The 19,707-nt window shown below is 42.0% G+C and overlaps 1 protein-coding gene across 5 annotated transcripts in view; it reads left to right on the top strand.

The window, feature by feature from the left end:
• Positions 1-19,707, top strand: part of ARID4B (AT-rich interaction domain 4B) — a 486,307-nt gene that overhangs the window by 244,982 nt on the left and 221,618 nt on the right. For all 5 annotated transcript variants that reach the window (XM_029593836.1, XM_029593835.1, XM_029593838.1 and 2 more), the window contains exon 11: positions 4,901-5,040. In XM_029593836.1, the coding sequence (XP_029449696.1) occupies positions 4,901-5,040 (140 nt within the window). The remainder of the gene's footprint in view (positions 1-4,900; positions 5,041-19,707) is intronic.

Below are 19,707 nucleotides of genomic sequence, written 5' to 3'. Positions count from 1 at the left end.
AGGTCTGCTCTCAACTACAGTGGTGGTTAAAAGCGGATCATCTAAGAAAGGGGGTTTCTCTAAGATCACCGGACTTGCTAGTATTCATGACAGATGCAAGCCTCTAGGGGCAGGAAGCTCACTGTCAAGAGCTGACAGCTCAAGGGCAGTGGAGTGTAAATGAGTCGCTCTGGAACATCAATAGACAGGAAGCCTGTGCAGTCCTGTTGGCATACTTCAGGTTCAGCAACAGATTGCAGGGTCAAGCAGTCTGGATAATGTTGGACAGTGCAACGACAGTGGTTTTCATCAGTCGGCAGAGAGGAACCAAGAGCCAGTAAGTGTCACAGGAAATAGCCAACTTATGGAATGGGCGGAAGTGCTTCTTCGGGAGTTCTCAGCCTTGCACATTGCAGAAAAAGGCAATGTAAGGGTGGACTTTCTCAGCAGACAGTCTGGAACCAGGAGAATGGGAATTGTCAAATGAGGTATTTCAGCTAATATTGGATCACCGGAGCCTACTGTTTTTGTACCTGCTGGCAACTTCTTGCAATTGAAGGTTCCTCGATTCTTCAGATGCAGGAGAGATCCAAAGACCTTGGTTATCAATGTCTTTGTGCAGGAGTAGCCGGAGGGCAAGCTTCTGTATGCTTTTCCCCTGTTGCCCATGTTGGGCAGAATGATTCGGAGTCATAAGGAGATGGTGCTTCAGGTGGCACCAGATTGTCTCAGGAGACCTTTATATGCAGATTTGCGAAGGCACCTGGTGGACTCTCCCCTCCAGTTTCTGGCACACAGGGATCTGCTATGGCAGGGGCCTGTTCTTCATGAAGATCCAAATCGATTTTGTCTTATGGTATGGCCCTTGAGAGTGCTCAGTTGCTTAAGCATGGATATTCTTTTGCGGTGATTGCCACCTTGCTACGAGCGAGAACGTTCTCCACTTCCTTAGCCTATGTCCAGGTTTGGTTTCAGGCTTGCTGTGAAGATCGAGGGGTTCTTTCTCGTTCGGTTAAGATCCCGCTCATTTTGGAATTTTTGAAGGATGGATTGAGTAAAGGGTTGACTCTTATTTCCTTAAAGGTACAGGTGGCAGCTCTTGCCTGTTTTTGAGGTCAGTTGAATAGTGAGCCCTTGTTGGTTCATCCAGATATGTCCTTTTTCTTGAAAGAGGTGAAGCATCTTCATCCTCCCTTGCAGTTGCCGGTGGTGTTTTATTGTAGTTTTGAATTTTTTAGTGGGCCCTACTTTTTGACCAATGCATAATCTTTCCTTGAGGTTACTGACCTTAAAGATGGTGAGCCTTGTGGCAATTTGTTCTGCGTGTTGAGTGTCCGAATTACAGGCCTTGTCTTGCCGGGCACCGTTTGTACGAGTGACTCCAGGGGCGATACAGCTGTGTGTACTGTTCCTTCTTTTTTGTTAAAAGTGATCTCAGATTTTGACTTGAATTAGTCTATTTCCCTGCCATCTCTAGACAGGGCAAGAGATGTGGAGGAATATCACCTGTTATGGTCTTTGGATGTCGAGAGGCATATCTTGAGGTATTTAGAGGTTTCTGAACCTCTCAGGAAGATGGACCAGCTGTTTATACTCCATGGTGGGAGTAAACTGGGTGAGCTGGTATCAGGGCTACAGTAGCCTGCTGGATTAAGGAGGTAGTCACTGCTGCGTATGTGGATGCTGAGTAGCCATTGCCTTGTCAGGTTAGGGTTTATTCCACGGGGTCAGGCAGTGTCATGGACAGAGGTTAGATTGTTGTCTCTCGTCGATATTTGCCGAGCTGCGAAGTGGTCCTCTTTGTAGACCTTTTCCAGGCATTATCGCCTGGATGTACTGGCCTGGGAGGATGCAGCCTTCGCACGTGTGGTTTTGACAGGACTGTGGGCAGCCTCTTGCCCTGTTCAGGAGTAGCTTTGGAAAATCTTACTAGTTTTGGATTCACTTGTCCGTATGCTAAGAGAGGAGAAATTACTACTTATTTCCTTTTCTTTAGTAAGGACAGGTTAATCCACCTTCCTGCCCTTGGCTGCCAGATAGTGGTGCTATTATCCTCTGTGTGGCTGCGTGTTCTGGGGAGTACTGGTAAGTGTCTATATAGTTCCTAGACTAGTGAATTACACTCTGTCTGTGCTCAGTGTTTTCCTGTTGACTAATTGCTGGAATGTGAAAAGTGGAAAGTGTTCTAAACATCAAAATCACAGAACATATAGAAAGACATGGTTTAATGGAACAAAGTCAGCATGGCTTTACCCAGGGCAAGTCTTGCCTCACAAATCTGCTTCACTTTTTTGAAGGAGTTAATAAACATGTGGATAAAGGTGAACCGGTAGATATAGTATACTTGGATTTTCAGAAGGCGTTTGACAAAGTTCCTCATGAGAGGCTTCTAGGAAAAGTAAAAAGTCATGGGATAGGTGGCGATGTCCTTTCATGGATTGCAAACTGGCTAAAAGACAGGAAACAGAGAGTAGGATTAAATGGGCAATTTTCTCAGTGGAAGGGAGTGGACAGTGGAGTGGCTCAGGGATCTGTATTGGGACCCTTACTGTTCAATATATTTATAAATGATCTGGAAAGAAATACGACGAGTGAGATAATCAAATTTGCAGATGACACAAAATTGTTCAGAGTAGCTAAATCACAAGCAGATTGTGATAAATTGCAGGAAGACCTTGTGAGACTGGAAAATTGGGCATCCAAATGGCAGATGAAATTTAATGTGGATAAGTGCAAGGTGATGCATATAGAGAAAAATAACCCATGCTATAATTACACAATGTTGGGTTACATATTAGGTGCTACAACCCAAGAAAGAGATCTAGGTGTCATAGTGAATAACACATTGAAATCGTCGGTGCAGTGTGCTGCGGCAGTCAAAAAAGCAAACAGAATGTTGGGAATTATTAGAAAAGGAATGATGAATAAAACGGAAAATGTCATAATGCCTCTGTATCGCTCCATGGTGAGACCGCACCTTGAATACTGTGTACAGTTCTGGTCGCCGCATCTCAAAAAAGATATAATTGCGATGGAGAAGGTACAGAGAAGGGCTACCAAAATGATAAGGGGAATGGAACAACTCCCCTATGAGGAAAGACTAAAGAGGTTAGGACTTTTCAGCTTGGAGAAGAGACGACTGAGGGGGGATATGATAGAGGTGTTTAAAATCATGAGAGGTCTAGAACGGGTAGATGTGAATCGGTTATTTACTCTTTCGGATAGTAGAAAGACTAGGGGGCACTCCATGAAGTTAGCATGGGGCACATTTAAAACTAATCGGAGAAAGTTCTTTTTTACTCAACGCACAATTAAACTCTGGAATTTGTTGCCAGAGAATGTGGTTCGTGCAGTTAGTATAGCTGTGTTTAAAAAAGGATTGGATAAGTTCTTGGAGGAGAAGTCCATTACCTGCTATTAAGTTCACTTAGAGAATAGCCACTGCCATTAGCAATGGTTACATGGAATAGACTTAGTTTTTGGGTACTTGCCAGGTTCTTATGGCCTGGATTGGCCACTGTTGGAAACAGGATGCTGGGCTTGATGGACCCTTGGTCTGACCCAGTATGGCATTTTCTTATGTTCTTATGTTCTTATAAAATTTTATTAGTTTGTCCGCAGTTGGCTTTTGCCATCAGCCCACCAGAATTCTCTGCAAAAGACAACTGAGATCACAGTATATATATATATATGTATGTATGTATATATATATGTATGTATGTATATACTGTGATCTCAGTTTGCTTCATCTCCATCTGTTGGTAGAGGTGCATAACCCACTGTTTTTGGATTCAACTTTCCCTCCTAAAGAAAAGGAAATTATCAGGTAAGTAGTAATTTCTTCTTTTTTATTAACCTGAGCTACCACTTTGATGGCATGTTTTCGTCTTTGCTTCTTCTTGAGTGAGTTACAAAAAGTGTAAAATTATATTTTAGTCATCTTTAAGAATAAAACAGTTCTAAAATAGTAAAGTAGAATTCAAAAGTATAAAATTAAGGAGATCAATATTCAGTGCTGTGGCAAGCTGGAGGTTAGCTGTGTAAAGTTAACCACCTGACTTTGATCAGGATATTCAGCAGGACTTAATCGGGTAAGTCTTCCACTGAATATACTTAGCTAGCCTTACCCAGATGAAGTTATTCGGGTAACTTTGCTTCTCCACCGGGCTTTTGATTACTGTTGTGGGGGAGGAAATTCCTAGCATGCCCGCAGGTGCCGATCAGAATCCCAATTCCCTACCTTAAAAAAAAAAGCTGTTGGCAAATCACCCCTGCCTCAGTCCCTAAAAGTGGCCCTCTGGGCTGAAAACTTGGTGCCTTAGAACTGATAGCTTCCCGGCACGTTCGTATTCATTTGTTCACTTAACTCCAGGTGAAAAGACCAAGTCCTGCTAAGAATTGCTATAGGCATCCCTATAGATTAGCCAGTAATCTTCTACTAAATACATAAACAATCATGTTAACTTCCTAACAGTAAGACAATAACTTCTAACTTTAGTCCTGCAATTTTTCTGACCATAGTCAGCCTGATAACTGACTGGCGAGCAACAATAATCAACACTAGCCTGGTAAATTTAAGCCACTGCCCCAGAATGCCTCACTTTCCTGCCTCTTTTATATCAAGCTACGTTTTAGCCAGGTAGCGACTTAGCCATTCAGCGGGGCCAAGATCTTTAAAAAATCCGGGGTTTGTCTGGCTAAGTCTTGAACTTAGCCAGACAAACCCTTTTGAATATTGACCTCAAGGTGTTTACTTAGTCTGATAGTTAAAGTATAGCATTTATAAAAGAAGCAGAATGATTATGCATTATAGAATTTTGATATTTAGATTAAGAAGCATGAAACAGTGGCAACGGTGTTAACACAGCATGTTCTCTTCCTTTCGTTCTTTTTATTTCTTTTTTTGTTTTTGTTTTTAAAGCCATGGAGCAAGCCTTTGATTTCCATAAAAGCAAAACAATTCCCCATGCTTGGAAAACTGAATTGAAAGAAGAAAGCTCCAGCAGTGAAACGGAGGATGAGGAAGAGGCAGACCCAGAAGATGCCAGCAGTGAAGAAGAGGCAAGTGATGTCGGACAGTGTAGTTTGCTGGTTACCACATGATAATAGAGGATGCTTTGGAATTGTAAAGCAAATAATGATTAACCATCCCTTTCGTCCGCCCACTTTCCCTTTCTACTCCAGTACTGCAGACCTTAATTGATTTCTGGCTTTGCCCTTGCTGCCCCACAGTTAAAGCTCTACTGTGTTTGTTTCATGCTTTCTTTGGAGGTCAGTATTTATTTAAAAATATTTGCTTATTTGCCCTCCCAAAAAGATGCCCCCTGGGCAAGATATATATAAAATATCAGTGCAAGGTCAATTAAAAATAGGTTAATTGGCAAATACTACCACTACTGCATACTATTTATCATTTCTGAAGAGCTGCTGGACATTCAGATACACATAAGAAACAGCCCCTGCTCCATGGAGCTTACATTCTAGTCAAGAGAAACAAGTCTATGGGAAATGTATTTATTATAGAGAAGTGGTTAGAATCGGCCTCAAAAAAGGTGAGTTTTTAGACTAGTTTTGAGTATGGCCAGAGAAGGCACACGATGCAGCCTAGTGGTTAGAGCGGCAGGCTGAGAACCAGGGAAGCCAGGATGCACATTCTCCTGCCGCTCCTTGTGACCCTGGGCAAGTCACTTCGCCCTCCTTTGTCTTAGTTTCAAACTCGGATTGTGAGCCCTCTGGGGATAGGGAAATGCCTCCTGTGCCTGAATGCAATTTGAAGTGCCGAAACACAGGCTATAAGTAAATAAATAATAATTCAGGAAGTCTATTCCAAGATAATAAATACGATACACAGAAAAGACATCAAAACAGCCATACTCAAATTACATCTAACAAAACAAAAACATATACAATTAAAAATAATTGACTCCAATACAATAATCTGGGTGCTAAGAAAATGTATGCTGATTTTCAGTACACATTTTTAACGCTCAGATTTTCTTTTTCTTTAAATAATGTTCTGCTAATGCATCCAGAGTTAAAAAAAAAAAAAAAAAAAAAAAAAACAACCCGTGCTAAAACTTTAAATGTGTGTTCGGCGCAGGCTGAACGCATGTTTTCACTCAGGAAGTGGTGGGGGCCATCCCTGACAAGTTGTTGTGCACGTGGGAGCAGCCGCCGCCACCACCACTTAACCAGATAAATACTGATTTATTCATCTCTCTGGCAGCAGGAAGCAGCTGTCAGATAAGTCAGTACTTTATCCGGCTAAGTAGCAGTGACCTGCACCAGGTAGCCGGATAAGTACTGACGTATCCGGCTATCTGGCAGCTCCTCCAACTGCCAGACAGATGGCTCAATCAGTATCTTTCTGGGTAAGTGGTGGCGGCTGCCAGCACTTACCCAGAGTTCCAGATTTTTTCTTTTTTACTATTTTTTCATAGCACTGGAAACTTAAATCCAGCCGTGACCCAGGAGTTAAGTTTCCCGCACTGAAGAAGGTGTGCTGGCCAGATGCACGCTCGCGGCATCAGGGTGTGTGGCTTAGTTTCCTCATTTGCACTGGATTTCCATGTGAGGGCGCTAAGCAGCACTCCCGTCAAAGAATGCACATTTTCTGCGCACAGAACTCCTTGCTGCAACGGGAGTAAGTTTTGTGCCCGGAAAATGTGAGCTCAAGTGCATCGGCCTGCAAATTTATAGTCTTCCACAAAGAACAAAAGCAGTCTGTGCAATAACCAACTAAAGGGAATGTGCACCAGCCAGTACTTAAATTACATCTCTAAACAGAAAGATTCCTCATTCCCCTACCAGTTCACCAAATGCCTTCCCCAGTGGAGAGAATCATATCATACACCCATGTAGGCAAACTTTATTATGCATCAGAAAGAAGTTTACTCTACTCACCCTAACCTAATTCAAGCCATAAGCTAAAACTTGTTTTAATAACTTCCGAAAAGGAAGAAGCTAGAGAGTCTGATCTCCTTTTGAAGACTATTCCAAAGTTTGAATTACAAACAGTGAAGCGCCCCTTTTCTAGCTAATGTGGATTTAATGGTATGCCATGAAAGGGTGACCAACACTTTTTCATCCTGTGATCCGAATGAGCAAGCTGGAAAATGCCATTGGAGTTGATCTCAATTCAAGGCCTCAATGCTTAAGCACAAGGTTTTGAATTGAGCACGACTTTCAATTTTCAGCCAGTGTAATTGCTTTAGGTAAGGAGAGAGAGTTTCAAGGGTATGTACACAGGCTTCCACATTCTTGGACCTACAGTAACCATCTCAAAATCTTGATAGGCATCCCCACAAACAGGATTTCATGTACACACAATTTAGAGTAGTCAAATCTGAAGCCTTAAATTCAGGTTTCAAGTTTTTGATCAAGCAGAGTTGCCAAAAAGCACTTCTAGAGACTGTGGGTACTGTATGACTGCAAATTCAAATTACTCTTTAAATAGATGGCCAGGTTCCTTATTTCCTTCTGTTTAGGGAGGGAAACTCCATTCAGCAGTATTTGTCCTGTGGTGATGGCATGGTAGCATCACTGATAAACAAGACTTTGGACTTGACTAGATTCAACTGCCCAACACCAAATAGCTTCAGACAAACATTAATGTCAAAGAAAATCTTGGCATTCTCACCCAGAGAACAGTAAAGCTGGATGTCATGAATGTGTATATGAAAGCCAACCCCTGATTTCCTAATCAGCTCACTTGGGGGTCTGAGAAAAATGTTAACACAGAGGCTGGAAGAAATCTCTGAGTGAGCGCAATACAGTTTCCCTCCAAAACATCCACTGGGAGTCTGTTCATGTATCTACCACTTTTTCTGTAAGAACATAAGAAATTGCCATACTGGGTCAGACCAAGGGTCCATCAAGCCCAGCATCCTGTTTCCAACAATGGCCAGTCCAGGCCATAAGAACCTGGCAAGTACCCAAAAACTAAGTAGATCCCATGCTACTGATGCCAGTAAAAGCAGTGGCTATTCTCCAAGACAACTTGATTAATAGCAGTTAATGGACTTCTCCAAGAACTTATCCAAACCTTTTTTAAACCCAACTACACTAGCTACAATAACCACATCCTCTGGTAACCAATTCCAGAGTTTAACTGTGCGTTGAGTGAAAAAGAGTTTTCTCGATTAGTTTAGTTTTAAATGTGCTACTTACTAACTTCATGGAGTGCCCCCTAGTCCTTCTAATATACGAAAGAGTAAATAACCAATTCACATTTACCCATTCTAGACCTCTCATGATTTTAAAGACCTCTATCATATCCCCCCTCTGTCATTTCTCTTCTCCAAGGACTTCCTTGTACTACTCAGGTCTAACCCCTTCCAGCCTCATACCTTGACCCCTTATTCTAGAATTTTATAAGCTAACTTCTTGCTTATGTGAACATTTTCCTTTTCTACATTTGGTGCAGTATGCATTGCTTTGGATTAGACATTTTCATGCTGGTCTTTTATCCATCACTTACAGGTTTTTTTATAAATATAACCAGTCTCTGTTAATATTCTTCCAGATTCTGTGCAATGCTGTGGGGCTTGGCAGTTATTCTATAACAGCGATGTATTTAACTTTGCAGTTCAGATTAGCTTACTAAGGGTAAATGACCTCATCAGATCTACAGCTGTCTTTTCATTAGTTAGTCCATTACACCTGGTAAGCCTCTATAACTCAAATTATGGGTCTGTTACAAATTCTGCCAATCCTGTCCAATCAAGAATACCAACCTTCTCCTCATCTGTGATACTTTTTAAAAGCTCATGAATCATGTATGCCAGAAATACTGCTAGTGTTCTCACCATATATGCAGCCTGCACTACCCAATTTTTAAAAAAATCTAACAGAATAGCATGGCCATGAGGGGGAGAAGCTGTAGAGAAGGAGGGGAGGGATCAGAGGCTACATTGGAGGGATGGGAGAGAGAAGGGTGGATTTGTTGACTGAGAAACATGTTATGAGATAGACTGGATTGGAGAGAAGCAGCCTTCTGGAGGAGAAGGTATAAGCTAGTTTTTAACCTACTTTCCGAAGGAAATTAAAGTTTATGAGATTGCATGTGCCCTCTTGTCCAATATCTTTCGTGTTTGGCGTCCTATCCATACCTCATTTTCAGGACATGTCAAGGCGGGACATAAGGATTCTCGCAGGGCTTGGGTTTTTCGAGATCTGTGCACATGGGCAGAACACAGTAGTGTCCTAGTAAGTAATCTCATTTAGTTGTGGGTGTAACTCCTTGGGTTTTTTAATTTGGGTTCTGTAGTTTTTCTGCTTCTTTGCACTTCCAGTTCACTAAAAACTAGCCTCTACTGAACTATGACCAACTCACTGGGCTGCCTATAGTTGTGAGCTACCTTCATAATACCCCTTTTATGAAGAGGAATGATGTCCAACAGTCTAGTCTTTTTTAACCATCCCTCTCTCCAGAGTGGTGTTAACAACTATCAGTGGAGTAGCTAGAAATTCAGACTTTTTTTACATCCTTGGTTCTGTCTCATCAAGACCTATTAAATGGTCCAATTTCAGTTTTGCTAGTTCCATGCAAAATCACTTTCTCTGTAAATAGAGTGATGTCAACTCTTTACTGTCCGTGCTCCTGTCATCTACCTTTGCACTTTAACAGTTTTTCTTCTACTTTTGACTTTGCTGCCCTCAGTATATTTCCTGATTTTCCCCAGCCTTTTCCAGATATTTTCCCTTTTCTTTCTTAGATTCCTTTTACCTTCTAAATGCTCATCTTTTTATCCTTACCTTTTTCACACACTTTTTTAAAAAAAACCATACTGATCTCACATTTCTGTGGAATTGTGAGAAACCGATATGTATGATGATATCTATTTTATTTTGTAGTATGTCAGCTTTAAAAATGTGTTGCTAGATTGCAGAGAATTGCTTGTTTTGAGGTTAAAATTAATACAAATCCACTTAAACCCTTATAAACTGCTTGCTTGCTTTACTTGCCGACCAAACCACTGTACTTATATGTAAGAATTTTGAAGGCTCCTGATGGAAAACTTTACGTATATGAAATGATCACACAACTCACATGTGCATTTAAACTTTTTTCTTCAAAGTGTATTGATTACTAATAAGCTAATAGGCAGCACATTTAAACAAACTGAAGAAAGCATTTTATTCACTCGGCATACAATTAAACTGTGGAATATTTTCAGAGGATGTAGTGAAAGCAGTTAGCAAAGCTGAGTTTAAAATGCGTTTAGACATGTTCCTGGAGGAAACATCCAGAAACCATTATTAGCTGTGTAGATTTGGGATCTCTGTGGATAATCTTACGTTCTGAGACCAGGAAATTCCTTTATTTGATTTTGCATCATCAGTATTCCTCACCATGTGTGAGAAAGCAGACTAGTGACTTTAAATTCTGTCCCAGGTTCAACCTAAAGATGTCCGTTATGCATCTTAAAGTTTGGTGAAAGTGTCTGGCACAAGACCATGATGACGCCAACTGCAGGATCTGCAGAGATGTTGCCCAGAGTGGTTCAGAGAGGCTTTAGGCCTTCCTTGTGGTCCAGCTTCTTGAAGCTGGTCTTAAAGCCTTGGTACAAGATCCATAGATGTGATCCTATTATAGCACTGGTGACAAGGTCTTGCTAAAGAGGTCTTCAGCCTCTGTTGTTTCTCAGTCTGTGGATAGGCCTAAGTCAAGAGAAATCTTGTTCCCCTTCTAGAGGGTAGCAAGCGTTCTGTTGAATTGAGGATATTTCTGAAGAGTGAGTACTGAGCCTTGAGTGGAGGCTTTGTCATAACTGACACTCAGCTCTGAAAGCCAGAAGGTACTGTGCCTTCCAAAGAGACATAGTTTGCATCCCAGCTTAAAATACCGCTGAGCCAGAGAACAAATTGGAAGCCTTTGAGCAACACCTCCAAAAAGCCATGGAAGATGTTCAGTCTCCTGTGAAGCCAGCCCCAGTGCTGTTGTAAGCCGTTATTATGGTGAAGCTAGACGTGATCACTGAGGTGCTCACTCCGAAGAAAAAGTTCTGGTCTTGAATTCTTCTCTGGGTGCATCAAGCAACCCACCGTTGGGTGCCTCTACTGGATAATTGACTGATCAAGAATACATTTCAAGTAGAGTTGGGACAAATCCATGCAGATCACCATTCACATTTTGCAGTTGCTGGGGTTTGTCAGTACTTGCCCAAAATCCAATTTAAGTCTGTCACTTCAGTTAGAATTTATAGAGGCTCTGCTAAATATGAATCAAGCTATGGCCTATGTCCATCACCAACAGGGCCAGTGACAGTGTGGCCACATTATAAGAGATAATCCAGAGTCAGTAGCTATGAGCTTGATCTATATTGGGAATGATAGGGATATTGACTTCCATAATGTCCATGGCATATCTCCACATGTGAAAGTGAAATGGATGCTAAAATCTCAAAAAACCCAAGTCATCCTGAGAATTAAGGAAAGCATCTGGGTCATGGAAGAGTTCAGAAGCTTCCTGCCTTGGTGGATTTCCTGTTCCAGTTTGACCTCTGATCTACTCTTTCACATTCCTCATTGCCAAATTGTCCTTACTACAGATGCATCCAACCTCTGCTATGAAGTTCACCTACAGAGGCTTTGCTTTCAAGACTCCTGGTTCCTCTGTGAAAAGATGTTCCACCTAACTTTCTGGAGTTAAGGATTGAACTGAATACTGTAGAAGGCATTAAGAAATCCTATGGGCAACAAAATTATTGTGCAAACAGGTGGTTATGGTCTAGTTGAATATAAGCAGAGTGGAACAGACTTTTACACATCCTTTATCAGAAGACTTTCAAGTTGTGGAACTGGGCCATCATCATGGAACAACCGTGGGAACCACATACCATAGTATCTTGATAGACTGGCTCTCTCTCCATCTGAATTTGGAGTTGCCTCTGGATGAGGATGTAGCAGACAGGATTGTTTTCAAGTGCTGACTATCTGAAGTAGAATTGTCTGCACTAGCCTAAAACAGGAAGAGGTGAAAATTAGATGTCAGAATAGCAATATACACCTTCTTTCTCTAGGGTATAGGTCATCTTCCTTATATTCTCCCTTACTTCTGGTGACTAAAATCTTAATAAACCTCAGAAGGGACAAGGAAACTATGATCCTCAGCTCCCTTTTGACTAAGGCAGGCTTGGTTTCCACTATGCCTGAACAACCTATCAAATTGGGAGTGTTCTCAGCTATGATCAGAGAACCACAGGGATCATTGCTTCATTCTAATAGCCTGACTCTGGCCCTCACAGCCTAAAAGTTAAGGTGGATGAAATATGTTCTCTTAAATTCGCCAATAAAGTGTCTCAGACTTTCAGACTACTGGAGTTCTCTAGAAAGTCTTATCAATTTAAATGGCATAGATTTGCCATCTGACAACAAACCTAGTTCCCTTTATTTGCTTCCACTCAAAATTGCTTGAATACCTTGTGGTTTGCTCAGATTCTTCAGAGTCTGTACTCAAATTCAACTTTGTCAGGGTTGATTTCATTGCAGTTGGTCTTATCATCCCCATATGGAAGGAAACCCCATTTCAGTATAGTCTTTAGTTGTCAGGCTTATGTGAGGCTTGCTTCAATTTAATCTTTCCATCAAGTCTCCGATGGTACCATGAGACATCAGCATGGTACTAATCCAGCTGATGGGAGCTTACTTTGAGCCCCTAGACTTTTGGAAGATTACTTTTTTTGAAAGTAATCATTTCAGCCCACAAAGGCAATGATCTATTCCTTTAATGTTAATGTCATGATAATAAGGTGATTCTCCACGCTGATCCTAAGCTTCTGTCTCAGGTGATGTTGGCCACCTTTTGCAAAGCTTCAGCATGGAGCTCAGTCAACACATCTCATTGTTTGGATACGGTCTACCAGTGAAATCGTAGGTCTGGGTTGTCCTTCCTCCACATTCTGTGATGGGTAGAACTCAACTTCTTTACCCCCCAACTCCCCAAAGGTCTATTTTCATAATTTTGGGTTTTCTTCCTTGTTTGTTAAAAATAAAGCAAAAAAAAGCAAAAGATTAAATGTAAAAGGAGTATTTTCCCCAACAAAAAATGCTTTTTCCACCTGTTAGGCAGATCCACATCTTTGATTTAATGAACCTGCTTAACTTCAGATAAAGCAAACTTGCTTACCCTTAACAGATGTTTTGTGAAAGCTGCAGATCACCATTAACACAATTCTGTCCTTCTCTGTTTGGGAGGAGTTCTTCCTCCAGCATAAAGCTGTGTTAAATAGAATTGAGGAAACTTTATGTCCACTGCAATACAGGAACTTCTGCACATGAGCAGTGAAAATCGTTTGCTTTGCCAGAGATCTCTGGAAGTTTGTAACCCACTTGTGTGATCTGATGCGCTGTTTTCAGAAATCATCTGTTACAAGTAAGCAGTTTCACTACACTGTTGATTTATTCATGGTCATGCAGTATCCTAGACATATCTAGATATGAAGCTTGCCAGAAATTCGTTCAGCTATAAAACATTGCTTTTGGATTTGTAGATGGTGCTGAGACCACTGCCTTTCTGCTTTACTTATCTATTCTTTTACATTAGCTCTGTACATATAAAATACTGGAGCTAGGTCAGCTCGATTTTATTCTTTAATATCATCTTAGGGGAAAGCCACGAGTTAGCTACCAATCTGTCTTAGTGTGTTTTTATTTTTCCCATCTCTCAAGCATTCTCCTGTTCTCCTCTCTCCCTTTGTATACCCCTCTCCTGTTTTTCCTTTCCTCTTACACTCTTCCCCACCTCTTGTTTATGTCCTTAACTCCCAGTACCACTTGCCCTCCATTTGAGGGCTGATCTGAGCAGTGGGAGCATAATATAGCCTTGAAACTTGAGCAACCTTATGTGTGCAGTTACTAGCCAGGGAGCCCAGTAGTTGAGTGAGTGCTGCAGCCTTCAAAATTAATTCCCCTTCTGGCCACTCTTCCATTGGTGCCCTCTGCTAGTAGAAAATCTTTATTGCCCTATATTGTATGCTGGTTTTTTGTTTGTTTTTTTTAAATATAGTGCTTTGTTCTTTTTAACAGGGTGCTAGAAGTAGAATTATTATCTCAGATGATGCAATGCCAATCCAGTACTACAGTGCCCAGAAAAGAAGTTTTGCCTCATTCTTGCTAATGTGATACTCATAACATGTTCCCTGGTCCCAGATGGGATGGGTAAACAGTTTGTTTGCAGCATTTGTTATTTCATGATGTTGTGGATGATACTGTGATGGACCTAAAGGGAAAAGCTGATGTGAGGATGCATTTGATAACACTCTCACTCTGCCTGGATTGCCTAAATGTGGACTAAATGACAGTCCCAAAGTGAAATCTTCAGAAGTATTAATACTTCTGTTCCAGAACAGCCGTGAGAGCAAGCCAACCAGCAGACAGTGCTAGCATCAATGGATTTCAAGCATCTTCTGGTACACCATGTTGGAATATTATCTACAGTAACAGTAGTAGTGATTGGGAAAAAGTTAGTCAGCTGTTCTTTTCCGTGGGCATGCCACCGTTGAGAATTATCTTATAGCAGTTTACATGATAAGTTTAATGCATTTGGACGTGATAAAATTTCAAGCAAGCTCACACTGGGGGAGTTATGGTATTTTGTAAAATAGACTAATTTAGAGACAAACATTTTTTAATTGCTTTGCGTTGATCTTATCAATAAGCCCCTGTAACAAATTTATTGAGATCTGGTTCGTCCCAATGCAGTTAAACGAAACAGTCTGTGTCAGGGGACTGTGAACATGATTCATTAAGATGTTATCTTCTGTGAATGAATAAAACATTTCTTTGAACACTTATCTGAGGGGCCGATGCAATACAGTGTGCTCACACGAGGGCACTGTTTAACCCGCTGTCGGACACGGGTTAAGTAGGCGCTAATCCACCCCTAATGCAATAAGGGAATCAGCGCTATGTATCGCGCGTCCGACCTGGAGTGAATGAGATAGCGCTCATCACATGCAAATGCATGTGAATGAGGCTATTACTCATTCACTCCAAATGCAATAAAATAAATGTGCTTCTCAGACGCACATTTATCTCTCAGATATTAACGCCTGCCTGGAGCAGGCGTTAATAGCTGAGCGCAGGTAAAAAGTACAGAAAAGCAGATAAAACTGCTTTTCTGTACTTTTTTTTAAAAGTTAAAAAAAAAAAATAATAACTCTGCAGACCGCTGAATTATGAAGACCACATGTAAACTCGGTGTCTGTTTTCATAACCGGCCATCTGTCAGTAATGAAAATGGCCGCTGATAAACTCGGTGGACGTTCTCATTACTGGCAGACAGGCAGGTTATGAAAACCGAGACCGAGTATACTGGCATCGGTCTTCATAACCGGCAGCCGTGGCAGGTCATGTTAGCAAGGAGGCGCTAAGGTCGCACAAGCGACCCTAGCGCCTCCTTCCTAGCATGACCCCCTAATTTACATATTGCATGGTGCCCCCTTGCGGGCGCCATGCATGTGTTAAGAAAGCGGGCGCTGAAAAGTCAGCGCCTGCTTTCCACGAACATTATTGCATCGGCCCCTGAATTTTGTGGACTTTAACTTTTTCCCAACCACTACCACTATTACTGGAGTATATCAGTGATTTTGGGTCTTCACCTATTTTGTTTGGAGCATTATCTAGAACATCTTGAAATAACAGTTGCTGCAGTGTGTGTCAGTTTCAAATCTCACAACCTGGGACATTGGGTAGAAGTGAGATCTGCACATCCAGCTGAACTTTATATGAAGTGAAATTTAATTCGGCAACTGTGGAATCTTTTTGACTTTGACTAATCTGTTGTTTTTATTTACAGTTGTGGTTTTTAGAAAAGTGTACTCCTCGTGCCGTCAGAGTTGCCAAAATATGCTCATGTTGGGACATTTTAACTGAGCTTTATGAACCTTTTTTTTTTTTATGGTGGTGTCTATGCTATCAATATTAAATTTATAGAGACCAGTATTCAAAGGGATTGTCCAGGTAACTTTTCGAACTACCCAGACAAACCCTGCATTTTAAATTTCCCGTGCTGTCAGTGGATACATTTTAATTGGATAAAAAGAATTAGGTCAGGGGCATTTTGGGAGCCTGACTAAAATATATCCTGCTAGCGCCATTGTTCAGCATTAGCTGGATAAACAGCTGGGTAAGTCTGATCAAAGATGTTGACCTAAAATTATCTATGTCACTTTCTCCATGTATGTTCTGATGAATATCTGGGTAAAGTTACCTGGGCAGCTTTCCTGCTCCCTGGCTTCTTCAGGATGGTCCTTATGGAATATAAAGGTTGTTTTTTTAACTCCTTAAACTTTTTGTTTATTATAATTATATTTGATATTATCAACTAAATAATGTGTCGGATGTTGAATACACTACCATTTATATAATACTTCCTATCACTTTTCACTTTCTCATTACTTTACTGAATAACTGATTACTTTTCTTGGGTGTTTTAAATGTGTAATCAACTATTGTTTGTTAAAACAAGAAATGTTTAATTACTTGTATTTACAATTTGTGAGGACAGACGTTTCTTTGGTTGTTTCATAAAATGGTAACATAACTGAAAAAAGTGTCTTTATTTTGAAAAATGGTATTTTAATATTTTAAATATTTTTTAGGTTTAAGAACAGGCTAAATAAACTAATTCCTTTAGTTTCTGTTTATACTTTATATTCATGGTGCAGGGAGAATTGTATAAATAATGATGGTGCACATGTTGTATAGTAGATAAAGCTATGCTGAAGTGACTGTCATGTTACGCCTGTCGGTCGCAGACGGCTGTGACTGCTGTTGCTCACCTCTTGCTTACTACACTGACTCCTCTGGGTCGACTCGCGGCCTCCGCCAGCTATCGCCCCCCTGGACAGCGTGGACGTTGCCAACCGCCATCTTGCCCTTAGAGTCCCTTAGGCACGCGTGCTACCTGGCCAGTCTTATGCACATCATGGCGGGAACCTTGGGGGCGTCCCCCTTGGATGATGTCATTCCTCAAGGACTCTTAAGCCGGCTGGCCCTGCCTACCTACGACTTGGCAACGAGTTCCCTCATTGCTGAATCCAGATTGCTCGCTACAGACTCTTGTTCCAGCTCCTGCTTCCGTGGCGTGAGATGTTCTGGGTACCCGCTCCTCGGGGGCCCTTCCTGTCTCTGGCTATCTGCTCCTCGGAGGGCCTTCTACCTAGGACTTTTGCCTGTTCCGTTCCCCGGGGGCCTTTTTTGGAACTTTCACTCTGTTACATTAAGTATCCCGCTCTGCGGACCATTGCTACTGAGGAATCCTCATCGGTGTACCCCGCTGTTCGGACCATTGCCGTACCATTGCTACTGAGGAATCCTCATCGGTGTACCCCGCTATTCGGACCATTGCTACTGAGGAACCCTCATCGATGTACCCCGCTCTGCGGATCATTGCCATACCATTGCTACTGAGGAACCCTCATCGGTGTACCCCACTCCGCGGACCCTTGCCATACCATCACTACCTAGGACCCTCACCAGTGTACCCTGCTCTGCAGACCATTGCCATACCATCATCTCAGAGGACTACTCCGTGAGTATACTTCACTTCACAGATCCTAGGGGGACCCCAGCGCCTGTGTGTCTCTCTCCCACACACGCCCCGCTCCGCGGGCAGTGTTAATCTACTTCTCTAATAAAGATTCAAGGACTCTCTAGCTAGAACTAGTGTCAGCTTCCTGCACTGACGATCCGTGACTCCACCACCAGGGGTCACTCCCTCTAGCTTCCCTGCCTCTCATCTCTGCTCTCTCTCTCTCCAGCACTTGTTGCTCTACACTTCACTCAGCTGAGACCTCGCCTCCCGATGGTGAGGCTCACAGGGCTCCTCCCCGTGGGCAGTACCATCTCTCACCTCGGCCCGGGGCCCATATATACACAAATCCTAACAGATTGCCAAGTCCATGGACCCGGCACAGGTCTCAGCGCTCCAGGCCATCCCTGGCCTGGCCCAGCAAATTACAGAACAACAAAGGATTCTGGAGATTTTGGCTAATGCCATCAACCAATTGAACACTCAGCTGGACTCTGCCTTGACACCTGCCAAGCCTAGTCCTTCTTCACATGCATCACCATTCCAGTGATCCAGAGACCACTCATGCAGTTGTAACACTCTGCTGAGGTGGACTGCCAAAGTATTCTGGATTCCTGGAAGTTAGATTGCTTGAAGATGGGCATTTGGTGTTCTGACATGAACCCAAAAGTGAACTGCACCAAAACGCAAAATATTTAAAGTGAAAACATCTGGCCAAAATCATTTTTACAAATTTTTTTTTTAAATTTAAAAAGAGGAAAAGACCTCAGAAAACAACCTAATGTGGCCACTTCTGAAAAGCTGAGATGTCAATCATTGGTCAGAAAAACCTTCCAAATATGAATGAATGAATAAATTTATTAATCACCTCACATTAAAAGTCCAAGGTGATATACAAAATAAAACATACATAAAATTATTTACATACACAAAATAATAACTCATAAATAAAAATTAGTTCAAACAGCTATAATAAGTATATATAAAAAACAGTAAACTTGTTTTAAAAAGTCTGTTACAAAAGGGTCTAGATCTGTATCAAATGTCTTTGAGAAAGCAGTCAAAAATCTTCTAGAAAAAAAACTCTTGAGCATAGTCTTAAACATCTTACTGCAAGGATTCAGTCTCAATTCAATTGGTAGGGAGTTCCAAATCATTGGCACCGCTACAGAAAAAACAGAGTCTCTGGTGGAAGAAGGATGAGCAAGTTTAACTGATGGGATATCTAACAAGGCCTGCTGAGACGAATGAAGCACTCTGGATGGTTTATAAACTTTTACTAGAGCATTCGCCCATGAGCAGGTATTTGGGTTCAGTCGTTTGACAATAAGCATACTGACTTTGTAGGCAATGCATTGTTTATTGGGCAGCCTATTTAGATCCATTAAAGCTGGATTGATGTGTTGATTACATTTAGTATTGGTAAGAAGACGAGCTGCAGAATTTAGAAGTAGCTGCAAAGGTTGTAGTGTAGAGGCAAATAATCCTAAATATAGGCTATTACAGTAGTCAATCATGGGGAAAATTATAACTTGCTGTATAAATTGTCACTAAAAGTCTTTGTGATAAAGTGCAGTACTTAGGTTTAAATCAGGGTTGTCCAACGACGGGCCCACCAAGCTTTTCTATCCGGCCTGCAGATCGGGTGCAAGGGAGGGATGCTGGGACTATCAGGGAGAGGATCGGGTGCGAGGGAAAATTCCCTTCCATATCTAGCAGCCATAAAGCAGCAGTTCCCAAATGGTGGGTTATGACTCCAAATGGGGTAGCAGAATTCTCATTTGGGGTCATGGCTGCCTTCCGACGGGGGGAAAAAAACCAACCCTCCGATTTGGAAAACGTAAAAAAAATCTTCCGGGACAACAAGCCTGCGCATTCTGAGCCACATGCTGCAATGGGGGCGGACGGACCACTCGGACAACATCTCGACCTCCCATGTCCCACACTACCCCCTCATCTCCTGCCTGCCGGGTCGAACGCCGGCAAATGTGATTAAAGCTTTCCTTCGCCTTACTCTGCCAGCGTCAGGGCCTTTCTGCTACACTGCGTCATCCCCCCCCCCAATGCAACTTCCTGTTGTCGCGTGGGCAGGAAGCTGTGTAGCAGAAAAGGCCCAGACACCGGCAATAGAATATGAAGGAAACCTTTAATTGTCTTTGCCGCCGGCACTAATTGACCTGGGACCCAGCAGG

This window comes from Rhinatrema bivittatum, chromosome 3 (genome assembly GCF_901001135.1).
Source record: "Rhinatrema bivittatum chromosome 3, aRhiBiv1.1, whole genome shotgun sequence".
Taxonomy (NCBI): Eukaryota; Metazoa; Chordata; class Amphibia; order Gymnophiona; family Rhinatrematidae; genus Rhinatrema; species Rhinatrema bivittatum.
This window is presented reverse-complemented; position numbering and strand designations above follow the sequence as displayed.